This window comes from Maniola jurtina, chromosome 1 (assembly GCF_905333055.1).
Source record: "Maniola jurtina chromosome 1, ilManJurt1.1, whole genome shotgun sequence".
NCBI classification, from domain to species: domain Eukaryota; kingdom Metazoa; phylum Arthropoda; class Insecta; order Lepidoptera; family Nymphalidae; genus Maniola; species Maniola jurtina.
In genome coordinates this window covers 10,471,545-10,494,309 of record NC_060029.1, presented here as the reverse complement: position 1 = coordinate 10,494,309, position 22,765 = coordinate 10,471,545, and the positions used below count along the sequence as shown (strand labels likewise).

At 37.7% G+C, this 22,765-nt stretch overlaps 1 protein-coding gene across 5 annotated transcripts; it reads left to right on the top strand.

Annotated features, from left to right (window-relative positions):
• The first annotated feature begins 3,100 nt into the window (after positions 1-3,100).
• Positions 3,101-20,841, top strand: LOC123866691 (RB1-inducible coiled-coil protein 1). 5 transcript variants are annotated; one of them, XM_045908372.1, is made up of 23 exons: positions 3,101-3,310; positions 3,906-4,050; positions 4,932-5,125; positions 5,966-6,210; positions 6,654-6,781; positions 7,368-7,579; positions 8,774-8,985; positions 9,190-9,372; positions 9,763-9,935; positions 10,605-10,791; positions 11,299-11,582; positions 11,655-11,711; positions 11,984-12,110; positions 12,676-13,208; positions 13,654-13,903; positions 14,170-14,340; positions 14,851-14,969; positions 15,383-15,539; positions 15,729-15,866; positions 16,227-16,338; positions 18,078-18,158; positions 19,536-19,758; positions 20,220-20,841. In XM_045908372.1, exons 2-23 carry the CDS (start codon positions 3,983-3,985, stop codon positions 20,320-20,322), a joined length of 3,957 nt encoding a protein of 1,318 aa, XP_045764328.1. In that variant the 5' UTR covers positions 3,101-3,310; positions 3,906-3,982; the 3' UTR covers positions 20,323-20,841. The 5 variants fall into 5 exon arrangements, with proteins under 5 accessions (XP_045764328.1, XP_045764335.1, XP_045764354.1 ...); XM_045908379.1 differs by having other exon boundaries at positions 3,101-3,314; XM_045908387.1 differs by lacking the exon at positions 3,101-3,310 and adding an exon at positions 3,483-3,566.
• Positions 20,842-22,765: the final 1,924 nt, after the last annotated feature.

Sequence of the window (22,765 nt, the reverse complement as noted above, 5' to 3'; positions counted from 1 at the left end):
ATTGCACTTAAATATTGAGGAAAAGAATCATTGATAATTAATATTGTTAATATGTATGTAGAATTATTATTTAAGAGCAGGTACTTGAAATTTTTAGTACCACGTGCTTACTGCTTTGCACAATATTTTATCACGGAAGTTATGTGTAGTATTTATTTATAAGTACGTTTATTGTTACTTGGTTTTTATACGGGATCACATAAAGAGTTACTCAATATGAAAAAGAGATCTTTTATAAAAGTACCTAATAATTTTATTATTTTGACTTTTTATACAATTGCGATTAATGTACTAGTTAACTACCTACATGTCTTAATATAGATTAACAGTTAGATTAGATAGAACAGTCGATACACCTATTTAGAATTATTAAAAGAATGATATTTTTGGTAACTATTTGCAAACTTCTAACACCAATATGCACTGCAAGATTATTATATTCAAGCAACATTAATTTATTAAGTAGGTAAATACCTTACCTACACTATAAAAGTAGCATGTGTCCAATATCAAAAAAAAATATTGGTTGCATAATACACATATTATGCAACCAATAATTTTTTTTGACACAACATATTAACAATTTTTTTTGACACATATTATGCGACCAATAATTTTTTTTTACTACACAGTAGAAGGTAACTAGGTACACATACCTAGTTACCTTCTACTGTGTAGTAGGTTTATACGTATGTAAGTAGAACGCTAGCAAAAACGAAGACAAGTGATAGTACTGATGACAACTGATATTAATCTACATCAAAAAAAATATCGAAAAAAATATCTTATAGGTACCTACCCATCTGTTGCAAACAAAATATCGCAACGCACGTTGCGTAGATAAGTGCCGCGGGGTCAAATCCGTTTCTTAGGCGGGGCGTTAACCCCGAGTTTTGTACGCTATGCATTGCGGGTTTGGAAATACTAAACCATTAAAACTACAAGTAGGTTTAGGGTAGGTATTGTATTGGATTATGTTTAGATAGTAGGTATAATAACTTTTTGCTAGCGTAACTACTAATTAACTTCTGTATTGGAAACACTAAATAAGGGCAGTACCTACCTAAGCACTGTTATCTCTAGTTTGTTAGTTCATTAAAGATAATACTACCTAACGTGTTATGGATAACTGATATCTCCTAAATGTTTTTGAAATTTTTACCATATTGACAAACAGTATAACTATAAGGTTCATATTTTTTAAAGGTGTATTAAAATTATTAAACGACATAGTTATGTACCTACCTACAATCACTTTTCTTTCTCCTAGCAAATCCTTATAGGGCCTAACGATAAAAATATGACTACAGTACGACAAGGATCTTTTTGGCAGCGCGTGGCCAAAATCGGAACTAACGGTGTCATCTTGCTGTCCCCTTGCACGTGGTGTTGCTAAGTACAAAATCTGAAATTCTCATTTTTTTAAATATTCAAGCCGTTCCATATACTTAATATCAAGATTTATCCTGAAATAGATACAGCATAAATGTGTCTGCATCTTATAGCTATATTTAGCACAAAGTAAGTATAGTATTACTAATTAGAGCAGGTAAACATGATAGGTCGCAAGTCCATGGCCCATCAATGGTTTTATTATTTTTTCCTTATGTGGGAACAGGGACGGCTTTCTCAATTTCTCATTCAGTTGAAATTAGATAAGCTCACTCGATTTTCAATATATTCCCCAAAATTGAGGAGATTTTAATTGCTGACAGCCTTTGTTCTACAACTACGCCCCCCTGTCAATGTCATTCAAGTGCTAAAAGAGCCTTGTCGTAGTGAACCTAATTTCGAAGTTGCATCTATGTTGCATCTTATTTTAACTCTATGGGCAACTGATATATTGTCAAAAGTAGAGCTCACTGGGTTCACGGATTCACCCTTGATTCACCCTACTCGGTTCCTAGGGACTAAAATCGTACTTTTGACATGATATTTGACACATGAAGTTATAATGGCGCGTGAGAAGTCATTTTTACGCACTATAAAGACCGTTCATATGTTCATCATGCAACTTGCAAGCGCTTCACGCTTGTGGCAAACAAGAATCATCGGCAAACACCACAGAGGGCTTGCCTGCCAATCGGAACACTTTGCAAGAGAGAGAGTTGGAGAGTTTGGAGAGTTTGCAAGCATACGCAAACACCCGTCCAAACACTTACTGTTTGTCGCAAGCATTTGGCGGCTCCATCACGCCGGTGCCGGCGGCGCGGTGCCAGACGCTTGTGGTAAACAATTAGCAAGCATGGGCAAACACCACAGACTACTTTTTATACACTTATACACAGTCTTTGCCTATGGCACAAAGTAATAATATTATAATGGTTTGGCTTGTAGCCAATCAAATCGAACGACAAGCGTTAGCAAACCTATGCAAACACCCGTCCACACACTTGATAGTTTTTGTTGTTTGCCACAAGCATGAAGCGCGTCCATAAAAGGTCTGTACTTATGCTTTATGCTGACACAGCGAACTATCAACAAGTCACTCAAATCAAAGTGCACTTCTCTAGATGGCGGCATTAAGGTCCCGATTTTGGCCACGCGCCAAAAGAGCCTTGTCGAACTGTAATAATACCCATAATACCTGGGTATACTCTAGGCAGAGGAACAAGGAGTAATATTATATTATGCTACTTTGATAACCAACTTCGAAAAAGGAGGAGTTGTGTTTTTCTACATATGTAACACACAACCTGCAACGGGAAGCTGGAAGAAATATCTGTTTAGAGATAAGCATTTCCAATGTACTTAACTAGTTCAATTTATTACAACTTGTAACTACAATTTTGTTCTACAAATATAGTTCTACACCATACCACCAATACCATTAATAGGGCTCCATTTAACCTTTAGGTGCAAACGTGAATTTTGTAAAGCCGCATTCGCACGAGAGCTTTTTTAACATCCGTTAAAAAAGCGTTTCAAATAGAACAAAAATGCATTCCCAAATATCAATTCACACGTTAACGCTTTTTTAACGCGCACTTTGTATGTTCAGCGCAACACCGGGGTTTAACGCAACGCTTTTTTAACGCTCGTGCGAATTAGGGCTAATGGAAATAATTTAAACTTAGCGTTGGCAACACGGGCTATTGAAATGTCAGTTTACGTTTTATATCAAGACAAGAGGTGGTGTTATTGTGAAAAGAAAACTTTGTCATTAGATTAGATCAGTGTTTTAAGCTTAAAGTTTAGCTAATTATTATTTTAGTGCGTTGCATAATGAAAACTAGCCATTAATTAATCTAATCGCAATAAATCTCATGTTGTTACTATGATGGTCGAGTAATTTGGGAGTTGTGTTTGGGCAAGTAATGTACCTTTGTTGTTAGATGCAAAAAACAATTCTCGTTCTACTTGAACTTTTGGGCGTAATAGTTTCACTGTATATATAAAATTACATTTATACTATCCATAAATCATTACTGAAGGAGCCGTTTTATAATCACAATGAAAGTAACAAGTGTATAATCGATTTCAGTTGTTCAATACTAATTGTGACGTCTGTGTTTATTTTGGGAAAAAACTGCGACTTGTTAAAAGCACACATAACTAATTAAGAGGTTATTAAATCATACTATACAAACGCTTCTAATGTTAATGGAATTTCTTTGTAAACTAATTAGCATATATCTAATATTATAGATTGTCATAAATACCAGGTAACCGAAATAATTTTGGGGTCACTAAGATAAGATGATTAAATTATTTTATGTGTAATAAATTAATGTAACACTAGTTTAAAAATTTTATGTTTATACTAAAATCTTTACATAATCTCACTTTTATGATTTTACTTACTTATATTCTTCGAAGTATTCAATCACTTTGGTTTAGGTATATATGGTTAATAAAATACTTACAGTCATGCAAATTATTTAATTGAAATTATTTTCTTACAGCTTTGGGTGATTTTTGCCAGGTATTATGGTTGAGCATGGCATAGTGTCTTAAAAGATTGCAAAAATATCAAACAAACATGCTTTACGTATTTCATGTGGACGCTGGTCAGATGACCACATATGATATGAACCTGACCTTACAAAGGCAAGTTACAATGTTTTTAGGGTTCCGTACCTCAAAACCGTACCGTTGTCTGTCTGTTTCTCTGTTCATCCTTCCATCCTTCCGTCCGTCCGTCTGTTCGTCCGTCCGTCTGTCTGTTGTGTCTGTCAAGAAAACCTATAGGGTACTTTCCGTTGACCTAGAATCATGAAATTTGACAGGTAGGTAGGTCTTATAGCACAAGTAAAGGAACAAATCTGAAAACAGTGAATTTGTGGTTACATCACAGAAAAAAAAAATTAAAATGTGTTTTAATTTTCACAGTAAGATGATATACCAAGTGGGGTATCATATGAAAGGGCTTTACTTGTACATTCTAAAACAGATTTTTATTTATTTTTAAGCATAATAGTTTTTGATTTATCATGCAAAATGTCAGAAAAATACCCAAGTACAGAATACTAGATAGAATTAAATGTACAAACTCAGATTGGTTGATATGTAATAAATACATGATGCCAGCAACTTTGCATGGATATTTTTGAAAATCCTGCAAGAAGTCTATCCTGCATAAAAAGTAGCCTATGTGCTATGGTAAGCTATTTCCATTCCAAATTTCAGCCAAATTAGTTCAGTAATTGTTGTGTGATTGAGTAACAAAACAAATACCACAATTACTGAACTGAACAACAAGGTTTACTTTAAAATAATAATATTATGTGAGAATTTTAGAAATTCTCACATAATAAGGAATAAAGGGGATATACTGACAGATTAATACCAGGTCTGCTTACAGTTCACTATGTGAGCTGAACTCATGTTTATCTCCTATATATGAGATAAGAGCTTTTTTTGTGGCCAAGTAATCTGCTATTTTGCAGCTATGACATTTTTAATATTCATAAGTTTTTTTTAAATTTCAGCGTGGCCAGCTTAAAAGCAGCCATAGAGAGGAAAACCAAAATCCCAGCGTCCTCTCTAGTACTTCTTGTAAGTGGGGGAGAGGTGTTGCAGTCCGACCATATGGTCTCCTCTTACAGTGCTGGCACAGACACTAACCCAATATACATGTTTAGCAAGCCTTCTGTAAAGGAAAGCCACTTAAATAAACAGTCAAGTAAGTTTAAACTAATGCATTAAAGAGTTTGATCTAGAAATACAGACAAAACCATTTACAACAACATTGTTTATGATGACATATTGTTTATATAATAATATATTTAATGACTACTATATTATTATTATTTTTGTAACATAGATTTTACACTGGTTATTAAAATGATTGGTTTAAGCAACCTAATAATCATAGTCCCTTCAATGTTGTTATAACAGATTTTTACTGTATTTCAGTTTTAGTACAAATGCTTTGATACACACAATGTGTGACAACAACATGCCCAAAAGTAGTGATATAAAAAACTGTATGAAGGCATTAAAATTACCAAGAGTGCTTAGGATGCATCACCGTCATGCTCCTGTAGTATGACATGCGCCATACAGTTTTGTTTATTTCAAATCTTACACTGCATCCTACCATGCAGTTGTGCATTGCTGCCGTTTTGGTTACGGTGTTTCCAAGCCTTTATAAAACATTTTAAATAAATAAAATAACTTCAATGTATGTGATATTGAAGTACATTGATGTAATTGTACATTAAAGACTAATTTCGTATCAAATTTACTTTTTTATGAAGCTTCTATCCTTAAAACTTTAAAAGGAAGTTTTGACACTAAAAATTCAATAGTATTTAAACGAGTAACTGTGGCTAAGTTCTGTTGTAGGTAATTTCTCAACTAAAATGACAAGTTAAATCTGTTATCCTTTTCTGCAGTAACCTTTGTGAAAGGGATAGCAATATATTATTTAGAGTTGTTATTCTTGTTTAGAGATTGTGTACATCAGAATTCGCTACAAGATGTCCAGTTGTAACTGAAAGAAAAACATTGACTATTTTAGTGTGTGACCTCAGTCCAATAATGGAACTAGAAAGTACGGGTGAGTTCAGAAGTGACATCCGCAGTGCCTTTGAAGGCAAATCGGTTGCTGAACTGAAGAGTGGAGTAGAGAAGTGTTGCTCCTCACTACCAAATGTTCATACTGTGATATCCTGCGCTACCTTAGCGGAGCAGTTTAGCGACCTGGCGCATGAAGTGTCCAGGAGTTGTGACCAACTTGTACATGAACAGCATTTACAGCATCAGGTATTATTTTATACAATAAGATTAAGTCATGTATAAAATGTTATTAAAAGTAATAAAATAATGCATCGTAATGCATAAACTTAAATTTTTGGCTTTAGACCATATATATATTTATATATACTTATGTATATGTACTTATATAAAAGGAAAAATTGCTAATATAATACCATCATCAGCTCAAACCTGTATTATTGTGTACATAATGAAGACCCTACTAGACAGGATGTTAAGAAATTACACGAGGATTTTAAATAAACCTAAATCTGTCTGTGTAGATCAAAAGTCGCGGGAAAAATATGTAACTATGGGCCCTTAAAAATACAAAGATCCACTACACATATACACACTATACACAATATTAACATAGATTAGACCACAACTTTAGTGCTTTTAATAGTTGAAAGTAGTCTTAAAAGTTCATAAAAGACAATAATTTTACATAGGGTTGGGCGGCGGTCGTAGCAAATCTAGAAGACATCTATAGCGAATATTGTGAGAGATCAACAAGTTTCAAGGAATCTTTCAAAAATCAACGACAGAAAAAGGAAGATTATCACGAAAAATTAAATACGTAAGTTTTATATAATTCTTGTAAGCTTTATTTAAAATTATAGTACAATCATGTGATCTCGTCAATAAAATTGTTGTTGAACATTTATGCTATAACAATGTTTTAGCCATATAAGAATGTCAGTCAACTGAAAGTTGTTGCAATTATTACGTTATCGCTGTTAAAGTATTGCTAGCCTGGCACCATTTCTAAATCACTACAATGTGATTACTGTAAACATCTCTTCAAAGGTGATAATCACGTATAGGACGCTGAAGAGCCGAAGTTATGGCTTAAGCTTTAAACCGAAGGTTTCCAGCCAGCGCCGAAATTGAATAAACTGTTACGAAGGGGCGAGAGCGTAATGGAAGAGTTCGTCCAGAAAACAACCTTCTATTGAAGCAATAATACCATAAATATGAAACTCAGCCTCAAACTTTACAGCAATTGTGATCGTCTCAGTGTACTACTCATACTCACATGTTAGGTCCCCATGACTTATTATTATGGATAGTTGTAATTAATATTCTTGTTGTTTTTTCTGTCGTTATTCAGTTACATTTTGCTATTGTTTTATAGGTATAAATACTTTTATTTTTTGTTTAAGATTAAATGATGTGCTGAGATCTTTGGGCAAGATTCAAATACTCCCTGTTCTTCAGTTGAATGCAGAAGCGCACAGGTTCTCTGGTTTCGACATATTCGAGGAGACAGAGTTAGAAGGCCCACATTATAAGTATAACGTACCTTTAGATAGCAGCTCGGAGAACAGAACTGCAGATTTTGGAACTGGAGTGTTTAAATTGTCTGAGGAAGATGGTAATAAATTGTTTTAGAAATCATGAAGATTCACATATATTCCATAGTATAATATTTAGATTCATCATCATGATTAACCCATCAACCAACTACAGAGAGCTCTCCTCTCAGAATGAGAAGGGTTTACGTCATATTCCACCACTCTGGCCAAGTGCGCATTTTCATTCTTCATGTATACCTTTGAGAATGCTATCTATGCTATGCTTAGAGAATGGGATCGAACCTCCGACCTCCCGAATAGCAAGCCTGCGTCTTAACAACTACAGGCCATCACCTTTTGGAGAAAGAATATTCTGTTTATCTAGATTCCAACCAACCTTGTCACTATTAAAAAGAACTTTGTACAAGTAAACTATTAAAAAAGTGGATTCTATTCTTTTCTGTTTCATGTCTGCTTATTATGTCAAGCAAATACCAATAAGTAGACATTCTATTAGGAAGTTAATTTACTTGTTCTTTTGTGCTTATTTTGAACTTGCATGAACAACTGATGAATACATTTAAATAAGTTATGCCCATAGGTTATCTTTAATTTCATGTAAACCTTGATATTATACTATTTATAGATTGAGCACATTAAATGCCTTTGTGTTTTAATGACTAATTCTTATTTGGTTCTTGAATTGTTCATTACAGTAGGTATTAAAGTTGTGTTAGGTAAAATACTTAACTATTATGCTATGCTATTTCGAAGAGTGTGTTTGAGTAATCCACACCTTATTAATCCTCTTTTATCACACTTAACCAGCATGGTGGAGTGTGAACTAAACCTTCCTCATTCTGAGAAAAGATCCATTCTGACCTGATGAAGAATAAATCAATAAATTGCCTGCTGCGCAAGTTAATGTCGAAAACCTTTTAACCTGACACCAACTTTAGCTTGAACGAAGTACCAGGAGAGCATAAGTAGAACAGAAGGCTAGCATAAATATTCCCTGTTCTTTTCATCTCACACCATCTGTTTGTGTATTGCAGACAAGCATTATGGCACTAGCACAGGTGAAGGGAACTATGAGAGTGAAGGAATAGTGAGTGCTCCCCCAGTGATTGTGTCTCGATATCTGTCGTCATTGCTGGTTAGAACATAATGATCAGCAGAGAAGGCGACTCCCGAGGGAGTCGGCAGTGGGCCGCGGCCGGCGTGGCGGCGTTGGGTTGAGAGATGACGGTGACTGTATGACTGCTTTATTTTAGTGTTTGAACAAAGACACGCTTCGACCAGTAATGAAGGAGCGACGTCGTCAGAGGCCGGGCAACCAGTTGAAGAGTCTGAAGAGGGGGAATCATTTAAAGTGGCGTCCGTCGAGAGCAAGAAAGAGTTCACACTCCTGCACTGGATCCTGGCGCAAGGGAATGAAGACTCCTTGCAAGACATTCTCGATTATTGCCAGAAGGGACTGGCCTTGGTAAGATTTTTTAAATTTTGTAAGTAAAGCTTCCACTGATGTAGTAGAGCATATGCATTAAACCAATCTCTGCTTCAATGGACAAGTATCCTAATGGATAGTTATGGACAAAGTTATATCACCAAGCGTTATTTTTATATTTAGCATTCTAAAAAGATATTGTACAGAAAGAAATCAACGCACTTAATATTCTATGTTTATCAGATTGACGCCGAGCCCTTAAAGGAACGGGAAGAAGAACTGTATCACATATTGGAGTATGCGAACGTGCACGGTCTCAAACAGATAAAAGGCATTGAGGACCGCTTGTACGGGCTCGATCAGCTGAAAAGCGAAGTGAAAAGAATCGAGCGGGATCAACACAAGCAAGCTGCTTCTTTAATTCAGGTAAACTTCAATATAATTAGATCAAGATTAAATTTCGAAACTAAAACCTGACTATATCCATCCAGCATTCATTTTTAGGGTTCCATAGCCGAAGTATGCCAATGGACCATATTACTAAACCTCCGTTGTCCGTCCATCCGTCTGTCTGTCGGCGGGCTGTATCTTGTGAACCGTAATAGGTAGAAAGTTGAAAAAAATGCCGCTATAACAAATAAATTTCAAAATGGTAAAGTTTTAGTAAGCAAAGTAAGATGGTATGGAACCCTTCGTGCCCGAGTCTGTCTCAAAGAAACCAAAAAACTAACATATTTCTATGCAAAGCCAACCTTATTTCTTATAGCAATCTCCACCAGACAACCCAAATAAATAATTATTATATGATTCTTACAGTATCGCGACCGTTTAAATTCGGCCTGCGATCCGTCCGTTTTGCCCACGCTGATGGAGTCTCATCGCTGCCAGCTGGACAAGCTGTTGGAAGGTCATCAACAGCTGGTTGACATCAGGAGACGCATCGCCAAATCCAAGGATGAACTGTCGCATATATTGAAGGCTAGACTGGAGTAAGTATCCACTTATTGCTTACTAGGCGACATCTATCGGCTAGCAGCTTCGCACGGGTAGCTTTAATTTAATTTATTTAAAAAAAATTAAAATATAGGTCATTTAGGAATAATATAGCTTTCTACTGGTGAAAGAATTTCCAAAATCGGTTCAGTACTTCCAGAAATTTCTTCCTACCTACAAACAAACGTATAAACTTAAACTCTTTATAATATTAGTGTAGACAAATCTTTGTTAAGTCTGCTTTGGATGGTGCCGTGCATGAGTGTACCAGACTATCGGCCAGCAAGTAGAAATGGCGAATGCTCGTGAGGCGTAAAACATCTGCCCCCAAAAACGACGAAGAAGTAGATAAATCTATTATCGTAGACCATTTTTATCAACCTATCGCCAGCTTACTACTGTCACCTGGCAATTTGGTCGATGGCGACCGTTAGAATCTGTAATTACATTATATGAAAGTTGCCCTGCCTATGCGTCTGGATATACGGCGACTGCGTGCGTATAGACACAGCGATTTCCATATAAATTACAGATTCTAACGGTAGCCGTCGATTGACTTGCCGGGCGACTAGTCAACTAGGCTCTAAAGCTCCGAGGGTTCCAAACGCGCTCAGGTCTAAGGAGAGCTCACAACAAACTCAGCAAATGATCCATTGTCCCAACAGGGCGGTGCTGCTGATCGAGAACTCGATGTCGGTGCAGGACGCGCACGCCATGCTGTCATTCCAGTGCTTCAACCGCCTCGCGCGCTACTTCGCCATCGTGGCGCAGCTGCACCGCGCGCCCGCGGTGTTCGTGCGCGCCGTGCACGAAGTCGTCCGGCGGCGCACCTTCTCGCAAGCGCATCTTAAGGTAACAAAGGTCTTATCCAAAATAGACCGAATCCCAGACGTCGCCACACAGCATCATTTCAGACCAAACAGAGTCCGCGCACCACTGGCAAACCCGACGGCCGTACTCGCGGCATTTGCGCGACACGGCCGACGGCATTACCGCGCAGTTAGATGTCCGCCGACATGGCCGCTATGTTGTGAGCTTTCCGTACGCTGCGGTCTTGCGCCGCTTATATCCAGCGGCTTGTTTGATGTCGTCCGTCCACCTAGTAGATGCTAACACTGCGTTTGACGGTACGAGTAAACTTAAAACTTTCGGCGTAATTTTGAGTGCAGGATTCTATAATATCTGTGCCAAATAGTGTCAATTTTTGTCTTAGTGTTTTTGTGAAAATAGTGGTGCACTTAGGCATGAATTTGCAGTAAAATTTGGAGCGCCAAATTTGCATTAGGTATATTATATAACAGGAAAAATAAACATGCATATTTCCTTGTACTCAACACTTTATTTATTTTTAAATTTTAGTGGGCAACAGACCTGGCACAAAAACTTTTCAAAATTCACGAGGAAGAAGTTAATCGGCGTCAAGAATTCAATGCCCATTTTGACGACCACTTTCTCAAAAGCTTATTCCCCGGAATGACGGACCTCCCACCTCCCTTCGCGACGCAGGCACCGCCGCCTTTTGATGTGAAGCTACCAGCACTCACAAACGAAGATGTAGAATTTATATCAAACGTCTTTCCGGATCTTGCAAGCGAAATACCTAAATATGACATGGATGCTGCTGTCAAATTTTTTCGACAAAGGTATATTTTTCTCTTTATTTATTAATAGTTCGACGATTTTAACACAATATTCCAACTTAATGTTGTTTGCAGGCTTAGTTCTTCTGAACATGAGGAAAAAGATGCCGATGTTCAAGTTGATTTTGAGAAGTAAGTTTTAATTCATGTACAGAATTATATTTTGACATCATTAATAGAAAAGTTTTAAGCAAAACTTCTTTGGGCGTGACTTGACAGTAACTTGGCTCTTTTACGGACAGAAATATATGCTCTACATAATATTTTTTTTAATAGATTTATTTTTTCAATTTGCACAATTCCATAACTTGTGATAATAAATAATCCCATCAATAACTTAGATATTACTTTGTATGTGCTAAATAAAAAATAAGGGTAACCAAGTCAATTTCTTCGTTTGACAGAGACTTTGAGTCCGAAACAGAAACGGAATTCGAGAAGCTAAGTGGACAAGGTGGACCTGAAAAGCAGAAAATGGACATTTCAACAAGTTGCGTTCCCTCGACCATGGCAGTATCCACAGTGACTGAGGTGCGAACCCTCCCTATTATACTGGAAAGGAGTCCTAGAGAGGAATTTGTCGACTCAGAGTTTTATATCGAGGAGTCCCTACCTTCGAGCTTGGATTGGGGCCGGGACGAACGACAGGTGCACTTATATGTCGTCAAACATTGCCACTCAAATATCCTCATGTGGTATTTTTGACTAAATTCTTTAATATCGATTTATGGAGGAAGAATCGATTTCCTTTCAGATCCAAATCCTAAATACTAGAGAGAGAAACTAGTGTCTCTGTAAATGCAAATGATGTTACATGCATTGCATCATGCATGCTATTATTTATAGTCCCAAATTATTGAACTGTATCTTCATGCAAGACTTATTAATTATGAGCTTATCTGAGTGGTCCAGTTACTAGTTGTTTTTCGTTGCTCCTGTCTTCGCCGGCCCCATGTAGTGGTCTAGTAGTCTTACTTTATGTAAAACCATTTTTATGTTATTTACTTATATGCTTTGTTTTATTTATTTTGTAACTAGGTTAAAAAACCTCTCTTATTTTAATAATAGAGGTTTTTTTAATTAATTAATATTTTAGGATAACATGGACACCTACAAAATGAACATCGAAAAATTGCAAGATTTTCTTGTGAAACTCTTTAGTTTGTGCAAAGTAAATATAGTTTTAATAAAAGACGAGCTTGTAAAACTTAAGAGAGATATAAATGAACAAAAGAATTTTGTCAGTCAGAAGTATATAGAAATCACTGAAGTTTGGGAAAAGGGTTGTGAAGAGACTGAATTAAGGTTTCGTGAGCAAACTCAGAGGTTAACAGTAGATCACGAATTAGAATTAAGTGACATGAAGGCATCTTTAAATGAGAAAGATGATTCAATAAGTATATTAAAGAAAGAGAAAGAAGAACTAATATTAGCTCATAAAAAGGAAATAGAAAAATTAGACGTAGATCATCAAGCGACAAGAGACTTGCTCGAAAAAACTCGAGAAGAGATAGACGCGTTTGACAAGAAATTAAAAGACTTTGAAGTTCAGAAGCAAAAAGAGTTTAAAGAGATACAGGAGAAGATGCACCTTGAGTACAAAGCAGAAATTGAATCCCTACGATCGAGGTGAGTACTAAAAGTTTAATCAACCTTTGTATTAAGATGCATGACACGGGTCTGCCCGCGAAATTAAAAATTTAATTTGGTTTTCCGCAATTTGTAAACTAATATGACATAGTGGTTAAAACGCCGGACTATTGGGGGGTCTGGTTGTCGAACACGCACCACTTTTCCGGGTGAAGGAAAATATTGTAATTCAACTTCCCTGCCTGAGAGTTTTGCAAAAAGTGCTAATCCTCAGTCAGTGTGGTGGACTATGGCCAATTCCTTCTCATTCTGAGAGGAGACGCGTGCTCATTAGTGAGCCGTCGATGGCGAATTTGTGCTGAATAAAGCGATTTACGAAATAAAACCTAGTATTTTTCTAATATAATTTATTGTGGCGTGTATAGTAATTTTTATTTCACAAATTGATTTTCGTTTAATAAATTGAGCAATTTTATCGCCGTAGGTTCCGATTAGTAGCTTTAACGAACAACATGGATCGTTCCCCATCGGAGTCTAGTCTAGAAAAAATAGAGAGAACAGATGTGATCGAGATCAGCAACCACAACGCTATTGTGATGCAGACCAAGGAAAATGCAGAAGTGGAAAAAGAGCAGGCTGTTAAAGAGGCAGTTGAGAAGTGTAAGACCGAGTGGGAACAAAAGTTAAATGCCGAGATATCTTTGTTGAAAGCGAAGTATGAAGCAGAGAAACAGGTAAGATGATTTTTTAAAGTAACAGTTATTCTAGCATTTATATTGAACTAGTTGACCCATCCCAATTTCTTAAAATATTTTCTAAACCTACCTTAAACAAACCGAATTTCGCGTTGTGGCATTTCTGCGTTTGCCACATCGTTTTGTAACCTGTTTTTTCGCTCAATTAGCGTTTTTGGTTTTTGAGCGTAACATATCATATTAAATCTAGAACGTTTTATGGAATTATTTTTGTCTGCAATTCATTGGACTAATAAACTTGGAAGGTGACGATAAACGAAGTGACGCGGAGGTTACTGACGGAGAAGGACCGGCAGCTGGAGCTGCTACGGGAGCGCGAGCAGGCGCTGACGCGCGAGTGCCACAAATACCGCGACACCATACAGCAGCTGACCGACCCCGAGACCAACGACTATGATAACCTACTCAAAACTCAGGTAGTGCCAATATTATACTGGCTTTATCATGCGTTTCCACTGAAGCGAAGCGAACAGAGCTTTCCAACAATCAGATTATTTGGAGACGACGAGCCAAAATTATCACGTCATCTAACAATAACTTGATTGGTTTGTTGAAAGCGGAGCTCTGCTTCAGTGGAGAGCATTCTTATGAGTTTTTGTTTACGAGTCTTCTATACATCTTTTTAACTACCCGACTTCCGGGGAAGGGAATTATATAGAATTTTTACCTACTAAAATCTCTTCAAAGGCTCCAGACTTTATAGAGAGGCGCGTCGGTATCTTCCTTGACGATGATGATTTCTGGGTTTGTCGCAGAGGAAATGGCCCCCTCACTGCATGGACCTTAAATAGGCGTCCCTTCTATTGGTATGGTTAAGAATAAAGTGTAACTGCACTTACTGCTTGTAAAACGTTGGTGAAGCGAAGCTTGGCGTATGTAGAGTGGAATTTTTTTGACAGCTAATGGGACTCGTTCGATATTTTCAGTTTGCGACACTTGAAAACGAGAAAGCAGTGCTTCAGCAACAAGTTGCGGATCTGAAGAAGGAATTAGACAAGAGAAATGATGAGGCAGATAAGAGCAGAGAAGATGATAGTGAAGGCAGGTTAGTATTTAAACTGACAAATTAAATGTAATGTGGAAACTTTAAAAAATAAGAATGCCTTGGTTGTATAATTAAAATGTTTCGTTGCGTACGGATCCCTAAAAAGACCCACTGTTATTTCAATGTTTTAAATTTTCACTTCTGCCATAGATTGATACTAGATTGTCATTTTTTTTTTGAAATTTTGATGTTGGGGAACAAGGTAATTGTTTTAAAGAATATTAGCCAAGTTTCTCATGCTGACCAATATTCCACTGTCCCCTCCAACTAAGCGTAAAGCTTGTGCTAGGAGTAGGCGCGACAATAGTGCAAAAGGTGGGGTTCAAACCAGCGATCTTTCGGATTTCAGTCCGCTCCCTTTAACCGTTGAGTTATCGAGGCTGTAAATATGAGGCTCTATTATGTTCTCTTAGGTCGTCACCAAAGAAGGAGGAAGGCAAGCGGTCGCGGACGCGCTGTCACACGCCGCTGGGGCTGGCCGGCGGCACGCTGAGCCTGTCGTCGTGTCTGCCCGGACACACCGTGCTCGTGCTGTGGGACCCTGCGCATCTCAACTACACCGTTATGCAGGTAAAGCTAGGGTTTCCTACAAAAGCCTTACATGTATAAGAGAAACCAAAAACCGGTCAAGTGCGAGCCGCACTCGCACACGAAGGGTCTGTACCATCGTACAAGATATTTTAACATTTTTATGTGCAAGACTGCTAATTAATGACAACAGCGCCAGTTTTAGTGATTTTTAAGTTCATCTTGTTTTAGGAAGCGTCGATAATGTACTTCGTGCACAGCGACTGCCTGGCCGCTCTGGATCTCAGCATACACGTGAAAAACGAAAGCGAACGGCGCCTCTACGCGGTTGCCACGGTCGAGTCCAAGGAATACTGCTATGCTAAGAAGGTAAGGGTTTAAGAACTTAAAAATATAAGAAATCAATTAGATTTCTGGAATCTTGCGATAATGGATGGTACTAGTTTTAGACCTATGTATTTAGATTAGAGATAGGTTACAACAGAATAAGCTGCATTCAACGACTTCAATAGATTGGTAACGGGCCGACATTTTTAAGCATGCTCGTGGATGTCGCTTTACCCAAAAGCGCATAAACACTGTGTCATATCTATGCAGTCTGTGCCGTTATGCGCAGGCGTGTCACAAACAAGTGAACGAATTTATCTTCAATTTTTAAAATAGGAGTATAAAATAGAATGTATGAGATGTTTTGTAGTACCTGTGGCCACGATATAATATTATTTTCAGAGTGGCAACCGGTATCAGATGCCTCGCGGTTCGCGCTTCTACCGAGTGTTCGTGAAACCGCTGAAGCCGCACCCGCCTCACCCGCCGTGCTGCGACCATCGCCACAAGCAGGGTATGATTACACGCGTCGAAGTCACACAGATAACCCATAATATACAGGGTGTAATCAGAACGCTAGCAAAAACTTAGCGCTATTACTATTACTACCTATACACAATCTAATGCCAATAATTTTAATAAATAAATTACCTTATTTTGTAGTTTTAGTGATTTTCAAACCCGTAATGTACCTATAAGGTGGAAAATTAGAGTCAATACCCCACCTACGACGCAACATTGACTCCGAGTGGCCTACTTACGCTACATTCGTTGACCTCTAGCTTCTGTCAGATGTTTTATTTGCAATATATTGTGAACTTTTGAAAATACAGAATTTTTTTTTGTGGTATCTTATCAGTAATCATCAGTAAGTACTATCACCCATCTTCGTTTTTGCTAGCGTTCTGGTTATAACCTGTGTGGATAACACAAAGATAATACTTAGATAAATTATAAAACATAAATAACACATTGATAACACATGATATATTAGAATACACTTCCACACGTTTAAGAACGTGATTTGATTGCTCAGAGCTGTTTTATTAAGTTTATATTTTGTATTTTTTTTAACTGTAGCAATTTTTTTTGAGCCCACATTTAGTGCAAATTAAAAACTAATTATTATTACTTTCTTAAATTAGATTCCCTTACATGGCTAATTTCCTAAAGTTCCTCAATTTCTAATGTAATATTATGTCCTATTACCATCATCGAAATATAGAATGATTTGGATGGAGTTTCAATTATTGTTTAAATTTCTGTGACATAAATCTTTACTAGAAATTGACGAGCTTAGTTGCGTTTTGTCGCCGTGTAGCAGTACAGTGTTGCTTTGCATGAAATTGTTTTTTTTGTTAGTTCGAACCCAGACGTTGCTATAAATGTTGATTGCTTGGCCAGCATAATTTAGTATTAGCCCCCATTCCCCATTGAGTTGAAAATGCCAAGCTGAAATTTTACTTAATAGCTTAAGTAGAGTATTTCAAAATGGCCACCTTGAAAGTTTAAAAAACCAAGATAAACTAAGTCCAATGAGTAGCTTTAGCAAAAGGTACATTACCATCTCCTCTCTATACCATTATGCCTTAAGTCTCATATGTCCACTGCTGGACTTCTCTTGCATAGACTGTCATATGCCGCGGTCTTGAGCCGCCTGGATCCAGTAACTCCCTGTGACTCGTTTAATATCGCCCTTTCCGGTGCGAAGTCTACTTTCCAGCACTTTGGAACCCCAATATCCTGTCGATTATTTGAACTATGTGCTCCACCCATTGCCACGTCTTCAGTTTCGCAACCCGTTGGCCCAATATAATATTACCAATGTCTGGGATTAGGGCTTGGACAGACATCGCGCGGCGGCAGCAACACCAAACGACTAAGGCCTCATTTACACGAGAGCTTTTTTAACGTCCGTTAAAAAAGCGTCCAAATAGAACAAATTTAGTCCCAAGTATCTGTTCACACGTCAACGTTTTTTTACGTGCAGCTGTCGTCGCACTTCTCATCTGTCCAGCGGGGTGATTCGCTAGCTCAGTGTCTAACATTGAATGATAGCCACTGAACGCATTTCACATTGGTTGGTTCTACATTGCTGCTTCATTGAGCGACATTAAAACAATATTTCGTAGTTAACCTTCAATGGATTAAAAACATGCCAAATAGGCTTGGTGGCTACCATTCTGTGTTAGACACTGAGTTAGCGAATCAGTAGGCAGGCCTTTACAGTTGAGCACTCGCCTTGCGTTGCAGATGCAATGGCGGGCAGCGTCCTCTCCATGCTGAGCGGCACGCGACCGCTCAAGAAATGGTTGACCTACATGCATGCCCCAGGTCTTGCTTTTATTTCATCCTTCCATTTGTTCACAGATTTATTACCGGTGATAGAATTTTCTAGAGTATAAATACCATAAGTTGCAGAAAAACAATGTTCATATAGTAAGATAATAAAGTTGAAGAGCTGGAGAGTGATATAGGATACTTTTTCAACAATTTTCTCAAAATCAAAGAGGCCCCATGGGATTTTCGAAAAAATTTTCGAAATCGCGGGCATCAGCTAGTATTACATATTTTGCTGTAAAGAATTCATAGATTTCTAGATAATTCTAAAATCGTGCGATCCCGGAAAAATGTTTTCAGTACCAATACACGGTAAAGATCATTGATCGAAAGTTGCTTTGCTTACTCTATATATAACTAACATCATAGTCCCCTGGATTGCGAGATTCGACAAAAATAAATTAATACATAATATACACTAATATTTGGCGGTTTTAGCAATAATTTCAAATAGTCTTAGCTGCAACTTTAGGTATTAACTCTACCAATTCCGATCACCGTTTATTACCTTGTCCAAATAATACAGACAGACTTTGTCAGCACCTGCCAATTTTACTCCAAAATACAGAAAGATACTAACTTTTTTAGTTAGCTTAGCTGTCAAGGCATGTCCACTGTCCAGTAGGATTTGGGCAGGGTTATATTATAGCTTGTTTAGTATTTTCGTTAATTTTATTATTATTAGAGCCCGCTTATTTTGTTAATTGTCGTGGCTAACATTAACTTGTGTTAAACTAAATATTGTATGTTAATTTTTTTTCGCAAGCATACAACAGCTATATATGTTGATGGAATATCGATAAATGAAAGATTTCTTTATAATAGCAAATGGTATGAAAAAAATTATGATTGCCCACTTTCGATATAGGTAATCGTAAAATCCCAGAGGAAGAAGAAGGGCGCCAAACTCTAAAGTTTGGTTAGGTTAGTTTAGAACATAAATACCCAAGTGCCCAATTATAGAACACTTAGGTTCTATTGGGTAACATTATTTTTATTAATATTATCAGGTGTTTCACTAGTCACTAAACTTTCGGTGCGACATTATAGATCTATAGAAATATTTAGGGCGTAACTCTTATCTCTTATGAAAGAGAACGAGCGTCTTGCGAAAGAAAGTGTGTGTATGAGAGAGATAAAAGATTGTATGCGATAGAAAGAGAGAGGTTTATTAAATCTTAGGCTACAGCGCTGTGCGGGTTGAATTGCACTCTATTGCGTTGTAACAAGAGTCGCCTTGTATTTATTTAAACACGTCTTTTCAGATTGCACTTTCTGTAGCTTGAAGGTATGAATATTCTGTGACAAAACCCATTAAAACTTGAATTTCCATAAAAAAATCACGAAATCAAAATTTACTTGTGCAAACAGATATGCAGAAATCGGTGGACACTAGTCAGTCTACGAGTTCGAACACCGACGAAACGAGTCGCGTGGAAGTGGCCACTGCTACGCTAATCAATCTGGAGTCTCCCGTGTCGACGAGTGAAGGGGCCGCCGCGCCTGGCGTTCCTTCCGAGGACCAGTTGGATTCCATCGAGGCGAGTGAGCAGTGGCAGACTGCGAGGCTGCAAGCTTCTACGACTAGTGCCGTGTGAGTAAACAAGATTTGTTAAGTCAACGTTCTTATACAATTGATAAAGTTTTTAATAATTAAAATGACAAAGTTTTCTTGGAATCAATCAGCTGTGCAATGCGCAGCCTACAATCTGGGTCTTATTTTTTTTTGCAGTCTAACCTGGAAGGGGTAGGACAGTTTTATTAAACCCATACTCCTTTGGTTTCTACACAGTATCGTACCGGAACGCTAAATCGCTTGGCGGCATGGCTTTGCCGGTAGGATGTTAACTAACCACGGCCAAACCCTAAAATAAATAATAATAAAATTCTAAACCCCTGCTGGGAATCAAATCCAGGATCTCACACAAATAAGACCACAGTGCTTACCACTGCGAAAGGGAGGTTCGTATTAGAAACGAGGAAGCAAATAGCTTTGTAGGTGTCCGCAAGTTCATACTTCCACAAAGTAAACGGCTGCTTGTATCCCATCCTCAGTACTGACATGGAGTGCAGCGTGGGGCGGTGTCCGGGCCCGGAGCCCGAGCCGGCGGGCGCGGCGCCGCCGGGCGCCGAGTTGGCCGAGGAGGCGACGCCCTGACGACCCCCGCGCCCCGCGCCATCTCGCGAACACTGAGACTTGCTTCTGTTATATAGGGCTGCTATATGTCTTTGACAGTTGTTTAATCCTCAAGTAGACATACACAAAGGTAAACATATTATTCTATTTCACGACGACAGTTCGGCTATGTTTGTGTGAGTGGACACGTACACATTATTACAGTGTGCGTGGCACTCAGGCTATGATCTGTACAACGCACTTTGACTTTGCTCAGACTTAAGATATGTACTGCTAAAACGGGACGGCGTTATATCACTAACATAAATCTGTCTCGTTTTGACTGAAGCTTAAATCTAAGCAAAGTCAAAGTGCGCTCTATAGATCTCAGTTTCAGTTTCGAACGCGTCGTGGTTAACGTGTCGCACACAAACGCGTTAACGCGTATCGATACACCTACTGCTACAACCAAGGCTGAGCGGTGTTCATGAAATAGAATAACTGAACCTATATTTATGCTATACAGGTTGTGCGCAAACTGCCGACTTATATCTAAAAACTGCAAATAAGTTCAAGATGTATTGCCAAAAAACACGGGAATTTAGAAAAAACTAATGTTTCTAATAAAGTTTGCTACATGGGATCAAGCTAAAAACTTTTTGTGGGCCTATGTAGCATTCTTTTTTAGAAATATTAATTTTGGAAATACTCACGTTTTCCATTGTACTAAATAAACTTAGGTACCCATAGAAAGGCTATTTCAAACAAAATTCATGTTTTATGAAGCTGTCAAAATTAGTATGACACTAGAGTTAGACATCAAGCTATAAGCAAAAACGAGTTGCAGCCCACAAAAGATTTGTTCGGAGTGACCGTAGTACGTTTTGTTACGGTCACTCCGAATAAAGAGGTAAAATTCAGACAGTTAGCAGTCTTATTGTTACCGCACCTTATGTAGCATAAACAGCTATGTAACCTATTTTAACATATAAGTCCTTTCCACACTGCCTATGCCACAACTCCTGTCGAGATAAAAATGTACGTATTTTAATGCCTTTTACGTTTAAATGTACGTGTATTTTAATAGCTTTTACGTTTTATTGTATCCAACGTATTAATACAGTTACAAATTAGATAGTTTAACAGTTTTCGTACATCCAAAATATTTTTGAATTATACTTAATTCAATTATTATTGACAAGAATAATTAAGAGGTGGCAGTGTGTGAAGCTTTTATTATTGTTTTCGAAGCAATCAACCACAAGTTAATATATAATTGTTATATGCAACTTTATATATAAGCCGAATTACATTAAATACACGCAGAATATTGTTACGCTGCCCGTCTTTGAGGTAGCATGTCTAAGTAGCTATAAAGTCTGGCGTCCACTAGGTCGCCGAACCGGCAGTAATTAACTTTTCTTATATTATTCACTACATGATACCCGCGACTTCGTCCGGGTGGTTTTAGGTTTTTAAAAATCCTATGGGAATTCTATGATTTTCAGGGATAAAAAGTTGCTATGTCAGTTTCCGGAATGTAAGCTAACTCTGAACCAAACATCAAAATCGGTTAAACTGTTAGGCTGTGAAAAGCTAGCAGACAGACGGACAGACAGACACACTTTCGCATTTATATTATTAGTATGGAAGTGTGGATTACGCGCTACGCAGTCGACGCAGTTACATCGATTTATATGTCACAAATATCACACCCCCGACACTGCATCTACTACTATCAGATACCGGCCTGTCCGCACACGATTCGCGTGTGTGTGTGTGTGTGGGTAAGGGTAAGGCTGATATCTGAGCGAAGCCACATTAATGCTGCTCGCACTCGTGGCAAGGTAAGGGCTGAGCGCGGCAGTGCCAGTAGCCATGCCATTAGCAGGCGCCGATAAATTGGCGGCGGTCACACTAAGTGTCGCATCTTTATGTAGTACTAGTACGTAAACACTCAGTGTTAATATTCTGTGGTGGTTAGATGTTAAATAGCAGGTCAATTATTATTTTGCAGTTAGATTCGACGATCTATTGGACGCTAGCCTTAACGCGTGAATATAAATAATAATATCATGGTTTAAGATGTGATAGGAAGTACGCCAATTTGCGATATTGAATGTGTTGTGTGATGTTATATTATTATTGGTAATTTATTTTATTAATTATATATTAATGGGAAAGTTGACCAATATAATACTGTATAAATAATAGATGAGTTATATATTTTTTTGGATTTGATGGGAGATCGGATAAGAGGAAAGTTGTGTGCGCGCATGACCTTATAATAAAATACTTAATTTGACTTTACTATTATGCCTAACGGTCTACATACAGGGCCGTCAAAATTGCGTATCTTTTAATCCTTTATCAAATATTTCCACCTAATTGAAGTCTTCCGTGATTTTAACGACATGGAATTCAGTATTTAAAAATTGTCTTTTTTGACATTTATATATTCTACGTATAGATAAACGAAACTGTT

What these genes read in the sequence shown, in the direction of transcription:
- LOC123866691 (XM_045908372.1), top strand. Translation starts at nt 3,983, where the DNA reads ATGCTTTACGTATTTCATGTGGACGCTGGTCAGATGACCACATATGAT. An exon ending in ATGAACCTGACCTTACAAAG is followed by an intron (nt 4,051 to 4,931) that starts GCAAGTTACAAT and finishes TTTAAATTTCAG; the next exon opens with CGTGGCCAGCTTAAAAGCAG. An exon ending in GAAGATGATAGTGAAGGCAG is followed by an intron (nt 14,970 to 15,382) that starts GTTAGTATTTAA and finishes ATGTTCTCTTAG; the next exon opens with GTCGTCACCAAAGAAGGAGG.